Source organism: Cupressus sempervirens, chromosome 1 (genome assembly GCF_028749045.1).
Source record: "Cupressus sempervirens isolate cs-2001-9-10 chromosome 1, ASM2874904v1, whole genome shotgun sequence".
Lineage (NCBI taxonomy): Eukaryota > Viridiplantae > Streptophyta > Pinopsida > Cupressales > Cupressaceae > Cupressus > Cupressus sempervirens.
In genome coordinates this window covers 470,465,715-470,483,014 of record NC_143118.1, presented here as the reverse complement: position 1 = coordinate 470,483,014, position 17,300 = coordinate 470,465,715, and the positions used below count along the sequence as shown (strand labels likewise).

General features: G+C 34.8%; 1 protein-coding gene across 6 annotated transcripts in view; it reads right to left on the bottom strand.

Moving 5' to 3' along the window:
* Positions 1–3,336: 3,336 nt before the first annotated feature.
* The window catches only part of LOC149578329 (zinc finger CCCH domain-containing protein 40-like), a 91,321-nt gene continuing 77,357 nt past the window's right edge, over positions 3,337–17,300 (bottom strand). For all 6 annotated transcript variants that reach the window (XM_089828276.1, XM_089828283.1, XM_089828289.1 and 3 more), the window contains one exon: positions 3,337–4,645. In XM_089828276.1, coding sequence (XP_089684402.1) covers positions 3,853–4,645 — 793 coding nt within the window. In that variant the 3' untranslated portion in view covers positions 3,337–3,852. The remainder of the gene's footprint in view (positions 4,646–17,300) is intronic.

The following is a 17,300-nucleotide window of genomic DNA, read 5'->3' as shown; positions in this document are numbered from 1 at the left end:
CAATTATTTGTAAGATACAAATTCCCACATCATCTACCCTTACCAATGTCATTGTTCAAAACTCAACTCCTTAAACATCAAGCACTCAAACTTTGATCAGTCCATCAATTGTTAATCATATTGCAAGGTCCAACTTCTGATCTCAATCATCGTTTTTTATCACACTCTCATCATGAAACATCTTGTCCTTCCCTATGTTCACACCCTTAGGTTGTTCAAAAAAATTATTTTCCATCCTTAATAGCCATTGACAACTACCATCACTATCAGCATATAGACAATAAAATGTGACTCTCTTTAGGCCTAAGGATGTTACTTGTGACATACCCTTGAACTAATATCTGATACTAAACCCCCAATAGCATCCTTAACTTTGCCAAACTTATGACAGTCAACTAAACATGTGGAACACTCACCTATCAAACTAGAAAATGTATTCCCCAACTCTTAAACCAATAGGGACACTTACTCCCCATAGACCAACAATTACCTTACCTTGGATCACCAAAGAAATAGGATTCTTACACTCCTAATGCTGCTAGCATGACATTCACCAATTACCTTGGATCACCAAACAAATAGGATTCATATGAAGAAGAAAAAAAATTACAAACCAGGGCTATCGTCAAAGTTTCAACAAACAGTAGTCGATCTATCGACGGTAGTTGTTATCAATGACATGGAAAAGTCGCCAAAATCTCATAGGATTTCGAAGACGTTTTGTCAATGTTTCGACAAGGCTTGTCATTTTATGAGATTCTGATGATGTTTTGTCAATGTTTCGACAAGGCCTGTCACCAATGGCATGGCAAGCTCGTCAATAACCACTCCTAATCATCGAAGTTTCAACGTTTTCTAGTTATGGTCTAACACTGCCTCCTAACAAAGATTAGGCTCATTTTTGGCAACGTTGCCTGTCGATAAATAGACAACCCTGGCTTTTATCAAAATTTTGACAAAATTATAATGACGAAATATTTTGACCATTGGCGGTCAAAGAATCGACCAACCCACGTAGAAAAATAGGTGCAAATTTACTATTGTTGAGTTTTAATCATAGTGCATCGAATTGGTGATTCTCTTTAATTTTCCTAAACTATTGTTCTTCAAACAATAATGTGATATATGACATCTAACAAGCCAATCTTAAGATAACAAAAAAAAATTATTTGGGCCATTCAACTTATGGAGTTCATGCACAAATTCATTTTCTAAGTCCGGTACTTAGTCAAGAACATTCTAAACGCTCATAATAGATATTTTATATGATCTGTTATTTGTACACTATGGGAAGGATGAGCAGTAGCACGATGATTATGGTCATGCAACATTTTTTTGTTTGTAGGAACCAATTGTGTAACAACAGTGCCATTTACAATTTTGAAAATCAAGATCTAATGAAAATAAGCATTTTTAATGCAATTGAATCAGTTGGTGAATATATTGATGTGCTAGAAGAATATCAAGAGGATCATGAAATGATTGTGCGAAAGACAAGATTTAGAAGAACCTAAAAACATGTATTTTCTTGACTCAAAAAATCAGTCCTGGTTTGGTGGGCATAACTCACAACCCCATCGTTGTTGGATCAGGCTAAATTTTTTATATTTTTGGCCAAATCTAATTCTCCAGATTTTCACCAGACCGTTTTGCCAAATTCTTTATGGATCAAAAGTAATGGGTAACTGAGTGTAGCACTATCAAAACTATCAGTGACAGTAACTAAATGATAACAGCACTCTAGGCAATCATCTATTTGTTTGATGAATTCCAATTTATGTGATTGGTGAAGTATAAGGAAAAATTATAGCCAAAGGAGTACTAAAAGGAATCCAAAATAAAGATGTTGTCGCCCAAATATGCCACCTATCCACAAACCCAATAAAATTTGTCAAAAAATGTTATTCACATGTTCATAAAAGATGTTATATGTCGAAGTGGGAAAGTGGTTAGGAAGAAATAAAAAGATGATGGGAATTAAGTAAGGAGCTTTTCAAGAATCAGTTACTGGAATCGAAAGGCAAAGGAAGGATGTTATTTATTTGAAAACATTCTTGATAAAGGGGTTCAACTTTTTCAGAGTGATCCTTGTGTTACAGGAGGAGATGTTCTTTTCAGGACTTTGTGATGGTAGGTGGGAAGATATAGTGTGTTTCATTTTCAGATTTTATTTTTTGTATGAATACAAAAGGTAGCCTTTTGACTGTCATCTTTTGTCAGAGGGCAGGTGCAATATATTTTAAATCTTCAAGGTTGAATATATTCATTTAAATCGTTGTTGATGATCTTTGTGTGAAGGCAGTTGTTTCTGATAAATCCCCATCCACTAATTGTTTTCGTGTACAAAGAAATCTTTAAATTTCATGTGTCCCATAATCTGAAATAAATTTTGATCTTTCCTTCAATCTGCTGATTGTAAGCATTGGGTTGGGAATCTTTGAGTTCTCAGTGTTTATTATCTATTTGTAAATTGTCATATCTGTCCCATTGTTTATGGATAGATGGTTGCTCGCCTTTTGTGCCTTCTGATTAAGGCATACCAGTGATTTTACTCTTTCCATATCAACGAGAGGGAACTATACCTTCGTACCAAAATTCAAAAGCTCTTGCACATTTCAATTGCAAGTGACTCAACTGTCAGTTGCAGATTGTGTCTTCGTGTTGCAGATTGTGTCTTCGTGTTTGGGCAATCAAGAGTCATTTTGAAAGGGTTTTGTTGAAAGACAAATCTGTTCCCTGACGCATCGTGTCCATTATAATTATGTTGGGAAGGGGTTAACTATTCAAAATAAACTATGCTGGTAATAACCATATATTTTGGCCCAGATATCAATCCCAACCTTAAATCCTTTAATTCATTTGATTCAAAGATTAAATTATTGGATATTTTTGTTGTTTTTTAAACTATAATATGAAGCTAAAAACTCAATTTCCGATACTGTTGAACCTAAGTATGTTCCTCTAAATACTAGGTACAACTGTTACAACAAACAATTGCCAACTACAACATCAATAATGGTTTGGGAGTTAATATTTAAGATGTTAATAGATCTCAAACTGCTCGACCTCCGACATCTAAGTCAATATGAAAGATAGAAACAGAAAGGCTTACACCAAAGAGGGGCATCAAACTTGCTTTCAAAGCTCAAGAAATAGTTCTTCGCAAGACAAACAATATTAGAAGAACACAAGTCAAATTCACATGATGCTACCGAAGGTCCTGCAGGAATGAAACATGCGCTAGTGAATCATACAATTCAAATATTGCAGAAGCGTGCAAAAGAATCCAAAAGAACATAAAAACTAAATGTCACATCCCATCATTTGAAGAAAACATTTCCTGAAAAATTGTTCTGATAGTTTTTCTCAACTGCCATTTTTTCATTTAAACTTTGTGAGTTGTACAAGATTAAAAATTATTCAAACCTCCATAAGTTGGCCTCGTATTGATTTTCTGGTATCCTGGCATCGTCTCTTTCCTGAACAATTACTATTGGAAAACTGAAAACACATACAAATGCCACAGAATAAACCATTGCAAAGCTTTAACACATTTGCCATAGGGCTATCATCATCATGTTTTTGGCCTGGGGTTACTAAACAGTTTTATCTAGCAGTTGTCATGTGAGGAACATAACAAAATAGACATTAACCATATACAAGAGATTATAAAAAACCATTTAATAATATATCACAATTAGGCTAACTACAGAAAGAAGTACAAAGGTATCCTTGCCTGCAGGATCAAACCCTACTGAAAATTGCCCATTAGTTGCACACGCCCTCTGCTTTAAAAATCATGTGATGGTTTTGAAGATAACATGAAACAAATGTAGAATGAAATCTCCATAGTTAATATTGCGGAGGATAATATGTTTGATGAGGTGGTGCAGGTGCTGGTGGTGGTGGACCAGGGCGATATCCTACATATTGTTGATATGGAGGTGGGGGTCCATAAGGAGGGCCATAGTAATGATGATATTGCCCCTCTTGAGGAGGCTGGGGTGCATAGTATGAATCACTTGAAGCGCCATAAAGATTTTGCTGGGAAGGTTGCCCTTCCTGGATTTCATTTGGTGCGCCTTGCTTACCACTGCCAGTGTCTGGAGCTGGAGCAACAGCTCCCATTCTCTGAGGATCCATGGATGGATAGAAAGCTCGTTCAGCGGGTGGGGGTGGAGCAGGAATGTTGAAGTAATGTAAAGATGGCTGATCCTGACTACTCTGTGGCGGTTCTTGACTCTGATGCTGAGATACTATAGATCTTGGAAGCATCCCACTATGAGAAATAAGTTTCACTGATTGTTCTCCCTGGTTTTCAACTTCTGGTTTAGGAACCTGTGGTTTCCCCCATAATAGCTTTAGCCTCAAGCCTTTAATTACAAGCTTGTTCGACAAATTTTCTGCTGCCTTCTCAGCCCCTTCCCTTGTGGTATATGTCACAAATGCACACGCTCGTTGCAAAACTAGTCTGATGGATTCAATTTCACCGTACCCATAAAACTGGTCCTTCAGATCATCCTCGGTAACTCTTTGATCAAGCCCACCAACATACAAGGTCTTTATACCCTCGTCTTCTGGAGGAGCAAGAGATGACATCTCACCAGCTTTATTCAAGAGCTTTGCTGCAACAGGATCATTTACTCTGCACAAGAAGAATTCATTACTACAAACCAATAGAAAAGACTCAATCCTACATAAACTGGCCACTGGCAACTATTTTCACATACATATTGGTCAAACATAAGCTTTCACCCTTTCTCTTCCTGTGCATTACTATTTTATTCAGACTGATGCACAGATGTATCGTCTATATCAATAAAATGGATTATTCAAAAAACATCTTTTATACATCATCTTGTGAAAATAAGCTCTATGATTATAATTAATGAAAATATTGATCATTTTCCTAATGGTATAACTATCCTTACCTTGAGGTAGTTGTCATTTAAAAACTGAAATGTGAACATTTTTGCTAATTTATTTTGTCTGAGTGATAGGAACACATGCTGAAATTAAAGGCCCTCATATTTTGCTGTCAATTGGATCGTTGGAAAGGGACAAACCAGGTAAATAAGGTGAAAAGAAGCGTCCAAAAAATGAGAGCAAAAAAACAAATTTAATGTCGGGTGGACAAGATAAAAATGTCATCAATAATGATGACGAGGACTTAAACAAGGATTTGAGACACATTAAGAGAGGTACACAGTACAAAATTCTGTCAAAGGAGGTTGTTTGGTATGTATTTTTAGTTATCATGCATATATGTGGGTTAAGGCAGAAGCCTATTAAATATTTTCTACTGTTTGAAGTGTTCAAATCTAATTCTCTATTTGCATTTAGACAATTTTGGGGAAAACTATGCCATGATCAACTACAAATCATGAATCATAAGCAACACAGAGAAAATTGATAAATTTAAACAAATTAATGACACCGTGAATGTGAGTCAAGATTTTTGAATTGGATATCCGATAAACTATTTGACTGGAGAAAATTCCTTGTGTATTATGAAGACAACAACTTGAAATTTTACTATGAATCTCACCATTATAAAAGAAAACTAAGAGTTTCAAGATAATATTACCACTATAAAAGAAACTTATGAATTTAATACAGGTGGAAAGAGAAGTTATGAACATCACTCCAAACCTCTATATATGTCACATTGAAATTTAGTAATTTACATTAATGTGTGGCTCTGTCATATTCATCATGACGAGAAATGTGTACAAAAAAAGTGAGGTGCACTCAAATATTTATTGTAAACACCTAACAAATGAGTGCCACTACCATATTCTTTTCAAGGAAAATGGTGACACATTAAGAAGTGACACTCCAAGAAATCTTAACAAATGGGCAAAGAAAAATGTAGGACAACGTAAATCCATAACAACAAAACTAATTATAATCTTAGCCATTTCAAAGACAAGATTGTCTTAAACATATGAAAAAAATCATACACAAAAAGGTTAAAAGATTTAATACAATTTTTCAATAATTAATAAATAAATTTATCCTGTGGCTTTAGGATCTAATAACTAAAACTTTATTGACCAGCGAAAAATTAATGCCAACAGGCAAATACACAAGTGTAATATGAGTCTACCCAAGTTTTTTTTCGACAAGATGCATTATCTCAGGGTGATCTGTGTACTGCATAAACTTGCTAAGACATTCAAAAATTGCAACGACATCGTTTTCTGCAGGACCAATTTTCAAAAATATTCAACAATAATTTATGGCAACGACATTACTTCTCTTATATTCCAGACTTTTCTCAAATTGTTTCTATATTCCTTAACAGGAAAGATTCCATCAACTTGCTGTAAAAGATTTAGGATAGAATTGTCGTGTGTAAGAGTATAAGCATAAGTACTCCAAAGTAACACACATGCACAAACAATCTTTAAATTCATAATGATCCCTTTGGCATGTACAAGTTGTAAGCATCAAGCAATGTTACAACCATCAGAAGAGGTTTCAAATGCATTAAATAATTGTAAGGATTGAACCCCAATGCCTACTTATTAATTGGCTAAGTTTTGAATATATTTGGATCAACCTAACATGCAGCAGTACCAAGCAGTGTTTGTACTATCACAGGAGGATCGTAATTCAATAATATCTGAGAGAGATTTTTTTAACATTTGATTCTGAATTGACAAAAGGTTTAAGTCCGTAATGGTTCATTTCATATGTAAAACATTCTAGCAATAATTGTACTATGAGAAAAGGATGCTATAATTTTATGAAACTCGAATCCCTGATGTCTACTTTTTCTAAATTGGGAAAACTGTCGGTCCAGATTGTCAATTCTAAACCATCTTTGATTTGACGAGAATTTGAAACGGAGCAGCAGCGCAAAAAGTATTAGCTCGGCAGTCTATTGGTGGTAGTCTGTATATAAGATCTAATAGTGTTTTTGTTTCACTACCAGGTAAAGTTGTAGATATTTATTCACATATCAAAAGTTTATTTTCCATTGTTCATCTCCATGCAAAACACACATTAAAACATCCCAATTTCCAGTCATTTTCATTTTGCCTGTTCTTTTCCATTGGCTGTAATGTCAGACATGGCTATCTGCAGTTTGCTACTGCATACACTTTGCTGCTAGTGTTGACAGCCTATGATTTATATGTTTTTGCAGTTGGAATTTGAAGCTGAATATTATACGGAGGACTTTGGAACAAACCCAGAAATTGGAGAGAAGCCACCTATTTCTCTTAGACACTACTAAGTGCAAATGAAACCTCTTATAGTAACAGCAGACGGAATAGAGAGGGAGGAAGAATGGGAGGTATGCTCATTTTTGTAGAATTGTACGTTTCTACTGCATTCGAAAAACATTGAAATGTGATCCTTTATCATATCTGAAAGTCTTCCTGCACATGTATTCAGTGATGTCATAGACATCATGTTCCTGGGAAATTTCTGAACTGCCTACATATTAACAAATACATCAGTTCATTGAATTATTTCCTTTTTTATTAACTTAATTATGAATTTTGATACCAAACTAGATAATAAGATCAAGGGAGCTTTGTTATGTTTTTTTAAGTTAATTTAATTTTAGCCAAAATAGCAGGCCAATATCATTAACTCTATAAGAATAAATTGAATTATCCAAAAAACATATTTTATGCAGCATCTTGTGAAAATGAGCTCTATGATTATGATTACTGAAAATATTGATCATTTTCCTAACGGAAAAACATAATTATGCTTACCTCAGGTAGATATCGTTTAAAAACTGCAATATGAATATTTTTGCTAGTTTATTTTGTCTGTCTGAATGATAAGAACACATGCTGAATTTAAAAGGCCCTGAAATTCTTAAGTCCTTGTTCTTCTTAAACATTGCACACACACCATCAACCACGTTATTAAAAATGCAGAGAAACTATTGGATACAATTGATTAATTGTGTGTTGTCTTTGATGTTACACAAATGTCATATCAGTTATCAGTCAGTGCATGCGAAGCTCACTCGGGCAGTCAAGACAGTTTTCTGTGTCTGCCAAGCACACCTACACTTACCGAGTTGCAAGAAGTGCAAACCGAGTCGCATTCTGAAGAACCTGAGTCACAATCAGAGGCTACTGAGCTAGTTCAAATCAAGTTTGAAGGACCCGAGTCACAAATAGAAGTACCCGAGCTTGAAGCTGAAATTCATAATGAAGACAATGGAAATCATTCAAAGCCCAAAGAGCCTGTGTTAGCAAGATATGTCAAAAGGCATCATGCACCTGATCAAACCATTGGAGATAAATCAAATGGAACAATGAAGATTGTTGGATACAATTGATTAATTGTGTGTTGTCTTTGATGTTACACAAATGTCATATCAGTTATCAATTAGTGCCTGCCGAGCTCACTCGGGCAGTGAAGACAGTTTTCTGTGTCTACAGAGCACTCCTATGGTTGCCTAGTTCAAAAGATAGTGTCTACCAAGTTCACTCGGGCGTCGAAGAAAAGTTTGTAGAAGATGAGTGTTAACCGAGCTCACTCGGTTACCAAAGGATTGCCGCAAGTTTGTAGTGTTAACCGAGCTTATGTTGGTTAACATAGGAAATCGCTTCTGAGTTCGTGTCTACCAAGTTGGGTCGGTTAACAAAAGATTTTCTTATTTTGACATATTAAACTCAATTGGTTTATCTATTGGTTCCAGCTGACAATGGAGATGAATATTAATTATTCTAAGTTGTATTTGAGCCGACTTGACAATATGAAAGATATAAGGTAAAGTTGTGGTTTCAAGGTGTGAAAGATGTTATGAATGAATTATAAGGGATGAAGAGAGGAAGCAAATTTGAAGGATAAGCAGAATATCCTTGTGGAGCAGAAAAGCTATATTTGATCAAGAAGGATCAAGTACAAGCCAGAACAAAGATCTATAATCAGCAATTCACTTGCATCTCAATCAGGTCATCTCATTGTTACTCTCTAACCATTGTAGCAGTGATCTAAATCTCTTAACAAAGTTGGTTTAACAACTATTTGTAAATCCTCTAACAAGGTGGTAGTTCTGTTGAATTGTCTAAAGACCTCTAACAAGGCCACTCCTAACAAGGTGATTAAATCCTTTAACGGGGTCACACATGAAACTGTGTTTTGTAACCTTTAACAAGGTTGGCTCCTAACAGAGCTCACTTCAAAAGGGTGAAAAACAGTAACTAGTTACAATTAGTGGTTTTTCCCAAATTGGGTTTCCACATTAAATCTTGGTGTCATATGTGTTAATGCTATTTCTTTCATGCTTGCAATTAAGATTAAGTAATGATAATCACTGACAATATCTTAAGATCTGCAAAGTTAATTGATTACCGAGTACATTCAGTATTTACCGAGTTACAGCATTAACTGTGTGTATGCCGAGTATCAGTATTTCAATTATCAGAGTTTGTTTTGTGCTGACATCTAGAGGGATCTGGAATTTATTTTTGTAATAACTGATTCACCCCTTCCCTCTCAGTTACTCTCTTATATTTCCAACATACATGAATCTATATTTCACTCTTTATCTTCCTACCCACCTCAAGGCAATAATGAAATGGTCAAGGAAATAATGAAATGGTCACTAGTGCCAGCTGATCTAGGACTAAGACTAGTAAAACTATTGTGCCTCGATTTAAGCTTAAGGTTGAGCATAGATGAAAATTTTTGCATCTCCCATGCAAGACACACTATAGTTTCCTACCAAGATTTTGAAGAATAGGAAGTTACCTATTCTATCAATTTGTCATGATTTGCATGTTAGTAGGAATCTATGGTGGCTACATTTATCCAATGCCCTGTGATTCACAAAAATTGGATAATGGTAATTTCAGATATTATATTATTAAAAATCATTTTGTCTGTGCACTCTGCTTCAAGATCACTAGTCAATTTCTATCACACAACCTTTTCCCAGTTGAGACCAAATTTGAAATCACAAAATGCCTTCTAAATTGTTCTCAATGGATGGTTATCTTTAACAAAGGTCTCAACTTTCAAATCAGATGGTTATTCAATATTTTGGATTTCCAACTCAAGGAAATTATATTAATGAATATAGGTGCACAAGCCAAACTTTAGGTTGACCAAAGCAACATAAAATTCTAGCCAAATTCCCGAATTTGTAACAAGAAGTATAAAGATTAATTGTTGTACAATAAGGAAAGATGGGTGGTCATTTATACTCGGCATGCAAGTTATTTGTCCACCCCTTAATGCACAATCAGAAGGAAGATGACCCAATAGACTCAACTATAACTTATCGGCTAAGTGAGTGCAATGATCCTTCACTGTTATGATTAAGAATGAAATGGATTTGGGGAGTTAATGTAATGATGCAAGACAAATGACTAAAATAAGCTAAATTAAGCAGTTTTGGGATATCATAGTCTGACAAAAACATTAACCTGCAATGACCAGAAACAGAAAGCCAGAAATTGTACTGACCTGAGATCCGAATCTAAAGGTGGTTGTAATATCCCGGAACCCAATTTTTTCTCATAAACAGATTTAGAATATAGCGGATGGTTTGTGAAATTTAAAAACAGCAAATAACCAGTAAAGCACTCATATAAAATGCCGCAAAATAAATTATTGCATTATAAAACAGCAATACAATAAAATACTCCATTGGAAATATATAAAGGAGAACCTGTAATTCCAATGTGAATCTGATGTGAATTCACCACCAATGCTAAACCGGTTGGTGTCCGATCCGTCAAGAAGACCCTAAAGGTTTCCGTCCTTAGTTCCAGAAACTAAAAGCTAAGCTTTCCTTTTTTCAAAGAGAAATCTGAAGCATCTCCAAAATTCAAGCATGCACAAACAAATGAAGCTTTCCTCTTTTATGCTCAAATCGGTGACCCTTTAGTTCCCTTTCCTGTCCTTTCGACTTTTCCTTCTTTGTCACCTTTAACCCACTTAATAATATAAATTTGAGCTTTACATCTTTTCAAATATTTTACGAATTTGACTTAAGAATTTCTGATGTCCCAAAAAGGGGACATTACAGTGGTTTCAGTGAAATAAAATGCTTTGGGCATTGTACTCTAGGAACAAGAAGCCTAGGGCATTGTGTTCCATAAAAATTTGTCTAGAATTTTGATTGACAGTCCTACAGGTCTCAATCTTTTCAAATATGTTCTGACAGTTGCACCACCTATACTTGCACACAGAAAAACAGGGAAAAGGTTGTAAAAAGGGGTTTTTCTTGGTCAAGCCTAAATTTAGAAGCCAACCTTGAAAATAAAATTAGATTGCAAAAAGGAAAATAAATCTGAAGGTAAATATTAGATCTACCTTGCCAACACCTTCATGAACGAATGTTGAGATTGCACATATCAATGAAGATGCTTGAATGTTACTTGAATTGAAATTGTTGACCTTGAAATGCAGAATAGAATCAAGGATGTTGTTGTAAGGTTTTCACTCTGTGGCCCCATTGCAAATGGGTGCCCCATCTTTTCTCTGAGCAGGAGTCATTGATCGAAAACTTGCAGTTCGCCAAGTTTTTCAGCATGGCGAGTTGTAGGATATAGGCGCCAAGTTTTTGAAGTAAACTCACCTATGCAGGGAAATCAGAGGTTAAACACCAAAAAAGGGTATTTTTTTATGCCAGCTTTCATTTTCAGCATTATGGACTTTGGGTAGAGGAGGCAAAAGGATTCCAAAGCCTTGCTAGTTGACAGCGAGCAATTGAAGGCGGATTTAAGTGGATTTAAGGTGGATTTCAACCGATTTTGCAAGAAAAATCTCATTCCCGGGTAGGTTTGTTGTCACAAGGTTTGCAATGGCTTTCTTGATTCACAAAGTATTATCAAAACAATGTCTCCTTTGAAACAAATGTTTGTAAGTCCACAAAGGCTTGACTCACCTTATTCAAAGAAGTTTAAAAGAGAGGTTGTGGTAGGCATACTCTGACCAAAAACTTTGGACAGGGCTCTACTAAGATTATGAAGGTAACTTCAAAACATTAATTTTTTAATGATTCTTGAATGATGAATCAAGTCTTTCATTATTAATTTGTAACTTACTACGCGAGTAACTTCACTAATTAATCTTTTTGTAAACTAATTTGTATTTTTCAAATTTCAATTGTAGATGTCTATGCCTCTCATTAGAGATCTGCACTAACTCCATGGGGAACAAACCCCAATGGGATGTCTTTATGAGGCCATAGATAAAGAAAAGGAGTCCATTAGAAATTACTACAAGGGAACAGACTCAAAAACTTGATCCCATTGGATAATTATTGATAGGATTTGCGACAATCAGCTCCACCAAACCATTCATGCAGCAGGCTACTTCCTCAATCCCCATTTCAGGTACAATGATTCTTCTTCATATTCTACTAAGACTTTATTTCACTTTGGTTTTTTAGGTTGTGTACAAAGACTTGATTTTACTTTCTATTTGTTTTAGGCATGAAGATTCATTTTCAGATCCTAATGGAGAGGTCATAGAGGGCCTCTTTGTATGTATTGAGAGGATAATATCTGGTGTTGCGCAAAGAGACCAAGACGTTGATGTGATTGAACAACAAATCCATATGGAATCATTGGGCAATTTGTTCTCTTATGAGCTTCCTCTGACGGAGACCACCAGCAAGAATGAACACAAGAATAAATGTGTAGATAATTGGAAGAACGACTTCACATAATGAATATGGACAGAGTCAAATAGGACATGATGCAAAAAGGTGAAATGCAAAATAGAATAAGAAAAGCCATCAAAATGTCTGAAGGCTTGCTCAAATAATTGCCCAAGTCATACAATAGAGACACCCAGGCAGAAACTTGTTAAGCGAACCACAAATAATTTTCAGCTGAACAAAAAATGTCACCAACATAGAGACATACAAGCAATAATAGAGGTCTGAAGATCTCTATTGCAGCTACCAACTTAACATTTTCATTTAGTCAATTAATGTCAAAGACACAATAATTGACATAAATAAAAGCTACTTTGCACATATACACAAGTTTATATTGATCACACAAGTATAAATGAAAATTTCTGAAGGAAAAGGTTAAACTAATATTATATAGTATGCATAGGTTATTTATTATCATCAAGTTGAGTATAGTGTTCCTGTTCAAGACTGTTGGTGGTATCTCCCTTGAAGTTGACTAAGAGGTTGAGCGGCATATTATTATCAAGTGTTTACAACATATTTCATATTATACTCTTCTCCCATGCAAGTTATTTGATAACAGATTTTCTTAAACACTTGTTCTAACAAGATCAGAAAATACTGAAGTAACGAGACTCGGACCCGGCCCAGACTCAGCAAGTGTAACTCGACTCGTGACCCCTCAGACTCACCTGTGACTCAGCAGTGACTCGGCAAAGTGACAAAACCCTTGAAATTTAGAGACTTTTTAGGATTTAAAGAAATTTCCTGCACTTATTATTGAATAAAGCTTAAAGAGAAAATAACATGATGAAATAGAAGGCAATTTGATCACATACGTAACATACATCGATTACATAAGTACAAAGGTAAATTTTCGATGTATTAAGAAAATTTTGAAAACAAAATTTAAAAAGAGCCAAGTCAGCCGAATTGACCCGCCAAGTCAAGGTCACAGGTCATTTTGACCCAACTGAGGTAACTTAACTCACTGACTCGGACGACTCGCGGTGAGTCTCGTTACTCTGGAAAATACATTATGAATTTTTGGAATGATATCAAGTCTATAATTAATCAGATGTCATCATCTTTTAACTTTGTAAAATGACTAGATTTAATAGAATTTTTTTTTCAAAATTTCAAAAACCTTAAAACTGTTATTTTATTGTTCTGGATATGTTCAATTCCCTAAAAGGAAATCATTTTATTTGTTGCAATGCTTTCAAATTTGATAGTGCTGTTTAAATACGTGGTTCCAGGACTTCGTGATTTCTACCTATCATATGACGTTGCTTTTTTGGCAAAAACTTTAGTGAAATACTATATGTATATGCTTTGTACATTAATTGATATGTTTTATACCTACTACATACAAGACATTTTACTACTCCATGACATTTAACTACTCCATGTCAGTTGCCTTATTGGGAATTGCCATTTCAAATTTTAAGAAACTTTATTGCAATGTGATCATATAAGCCAAAAGAACCTCATTAGAAACAATTAAAAAAAGTTTAAATTTTACTTTATGGTTGAACTAATCGCGGCAAAGCCTTAGCCATGGGACTCTCCAAGTTAGGAGAGTCCATGGACTTTGTGAGTCCCAATAGGACTCAACCGAGTCAAAGTCCAAATGCCAAGAAACTCTGGAGCCTAGCTCGGTTCGGAACTCACAAAGTCTTGTAACTATGGTTTATACTTACCATTTTGCAAGCTCAATAAAATATTCCTTTGTTTCACAAGGTAATTGTTGAAGGAAAGGCTAGGAGGGAAAAGGATGGTGGCAAGGTCAGCCCCAAAACTTCAAACAAGGTGGTTCAAAATCAGATTATCAAAGTGAAATTTGAAGAACAAATTTTGCAGAAGAAAATCATAAATCTACAAGAGAGAATTATCATCACCAACTTGAATTTCCTCCAGAAATCCAAGTTCACTTTGCAAGATTCACTTAGATGAAAAAACTCATCACTTTAAGAAGATCAAGGTCAACGGATCAAAAGAGACATCAATTTGCTAGTACAAGCATATAATCATGGCAATGAGAAGATTTTAAGATGGATAAAATTTGAGAAGATGGATAAAATTTGAGAAGATGAAGCAATTTGGGAATATGCCATCACCATTAAAGGCTTGATAATGTTGAGTATCAAGAGATATCTTCTCATCACCAAGGAATTGATCAAGTCTATGAGATAAGGATGCCGATGTGGTACCCAGTCATCTTCAACCAATCAGAAGGCTTTAGTTACTCATGTTCAAACAAATTCAATCACATTATGCCAAGAGAAATGTGGAAAGGAATCTAAGGCCTCTACGTCACCTAATTTCTAATCCACTCTCAAAAGAATTGTAATTTTCTTATTGAACCACAAAGTGCTTCCTTCTGCAATTGGATGAGCATTTAGTGCTTGTAGCAGTTCGGTAGATTAGCGCAATGTTGGCATAATCTTGGCCCTTGATCTGGAAGTGATTTTGGCCCTTCATTGTAATTGAACAATTATAAAAGGCCAAGGCCTTCTCATTTGTAATTCACTGGATTAGATTAGCTGGAATAGACTTGGAGTGTTACATCCTCTATTTTTGCTTAACTATAAATATTCTATATAGCTGTTAAGACTTCAAGAAAAATCGAGTTAGATGGTTAAATTTGTCATTCATTTGGTGTCATATGAAAATGAAGCAATAATAGTTCATTATGGTTCATGTGAAATTGAAGTGTTGGTTATTCGTTATGGTTCACAATATTTGTTTTCAATATGATGTTATATGAATGGAAAATGGTTTAGCTAAATGATTATTTGATTTTGATTAAATAATTTGCACATATGTTATTAAGGGGAGAAGCATTTCCAGAGAGGGAAATGGGCATGCAGGCACCACCTACGGTTAAGCTAACGGGTATGAATCCTAAACCGCCATGGCCAAGGGAAACTTGTCTAGGAAAGCAAAGGTATATGAAGTGATCACCATGAGCTAACTAGGGTCAACACGATAGGATAGCAATATGAACGAACTAAGAACAATTGTTACCTTTATGATTTTGGTCGATCTCAAAAGCTTCCTTGTTATGTCAAACATGTTCTAGTATAACGATAGCATGGTACTTACACATACTTATACATGTACGTACATACATATGTATATATGTGTATATTCAAATGTGAGTACATGAATGTATACATCTACTTAAAATATGATGAATACACAAAAAAAAGTATATATAGAATACTACGTATACGAATGTATACGTGTACATATACGAATATATGTAGATACAGAGGGTGTCATTATACTAAAGCACTAGAAGCAAATTATTATTTCCATTTTATGTCAAAGTTTTAATATTATCTTCATCGGTCCTTTGATATTAAATTTTTCCATTGGCCTCTAATATTATTTTTCATCGGCCTTGTTCTCCATCAGCCTTTTATTTGTGATTTTCGATTATGCAAATCAAGAATGTAACTTATGTTTCGACACCTTCCAAACATCTTCCTCGTAAGTCCTCTTGGGAGATTAAATTTGTAAAGCAAGGATGCATAAGGCAAAGGAAGCTGTAACAACCAATTTTTCCAAGCCTTAATTATCAACTAACATCTCAATGAAATACAATACTAATTCACATTCATAGGAAGATAGTTATAACAATTATATTCATGTGAATGAGATTAATGGTTACAAAACAGTTAAACAAAAAATTTCATAACTAACAATTTGAAAACACCATCAATGATTTTAAAAAGGGAAAAATCTACATACCGTAGAATTCAAAACCCAAGTCCATCTAGGAATGCTTCTGCAAAACCTGAGTTAATACATATATGCCACTTAGGAACAAATAGCTATACCACTTTATTGAAACACCATTACCATCAAAATACCATTATATCAGTTAGGGCAACAAATACCACTGTATCATTTAGGGCATCAAATACCAATGTATCAATCAGGGCATCAAATACCATTGTATCATTTAGGACATCAAATACCATTGTATCATTTAGGGCATCAAGTACCACTGTATCATTTAGGGCGTCAAATACCATTGTATTATTCCTTCTCCTTCCATTGCTAACTATGGCAATAACATTCAGTTAGAAAAATATGCTCATATTCATTATTCACATAAATGGAAGATTGAGTTAACAATCCATCAGATAAACCTATCGCTTGCATATTGATATATTCATGTTCAGTTAGAAGATCAACCAATCTAACTGGTTACCAATTACATTGACTAGAAAAGTTACTTTCATTAAAGAAGATAACTGAATCGATGATTTAAATCAATCCATCATATCTTCTACTTGTATAAACATCATCAAAGTAAAATACCTGTTACCAACAAATATTTGAATGCATAATTCATCCTTATTTGGTGCATGTCTTGGCATCTTGTGGAGAGGGGAAACATTAACAGGGTCTTAACCTCCCAACTGCGGACCCTCAGAATATCCCCACAAATCTCATTCCAGAAAGGCCCTCCCTACCCGGAATAGACATGGAACACCTTGTCCAGCCACTGAGCATTTTGATTCTTAATTCCACCACTCGACTTGGCAACTGGGTACATATTGGACATGCATGAGCTATTGATTAATTCTTTAAAAGAAAATAAAATTATCATATCAATTCTGATTCCTATTTCTCATTCTTGCAAAACTTTCTT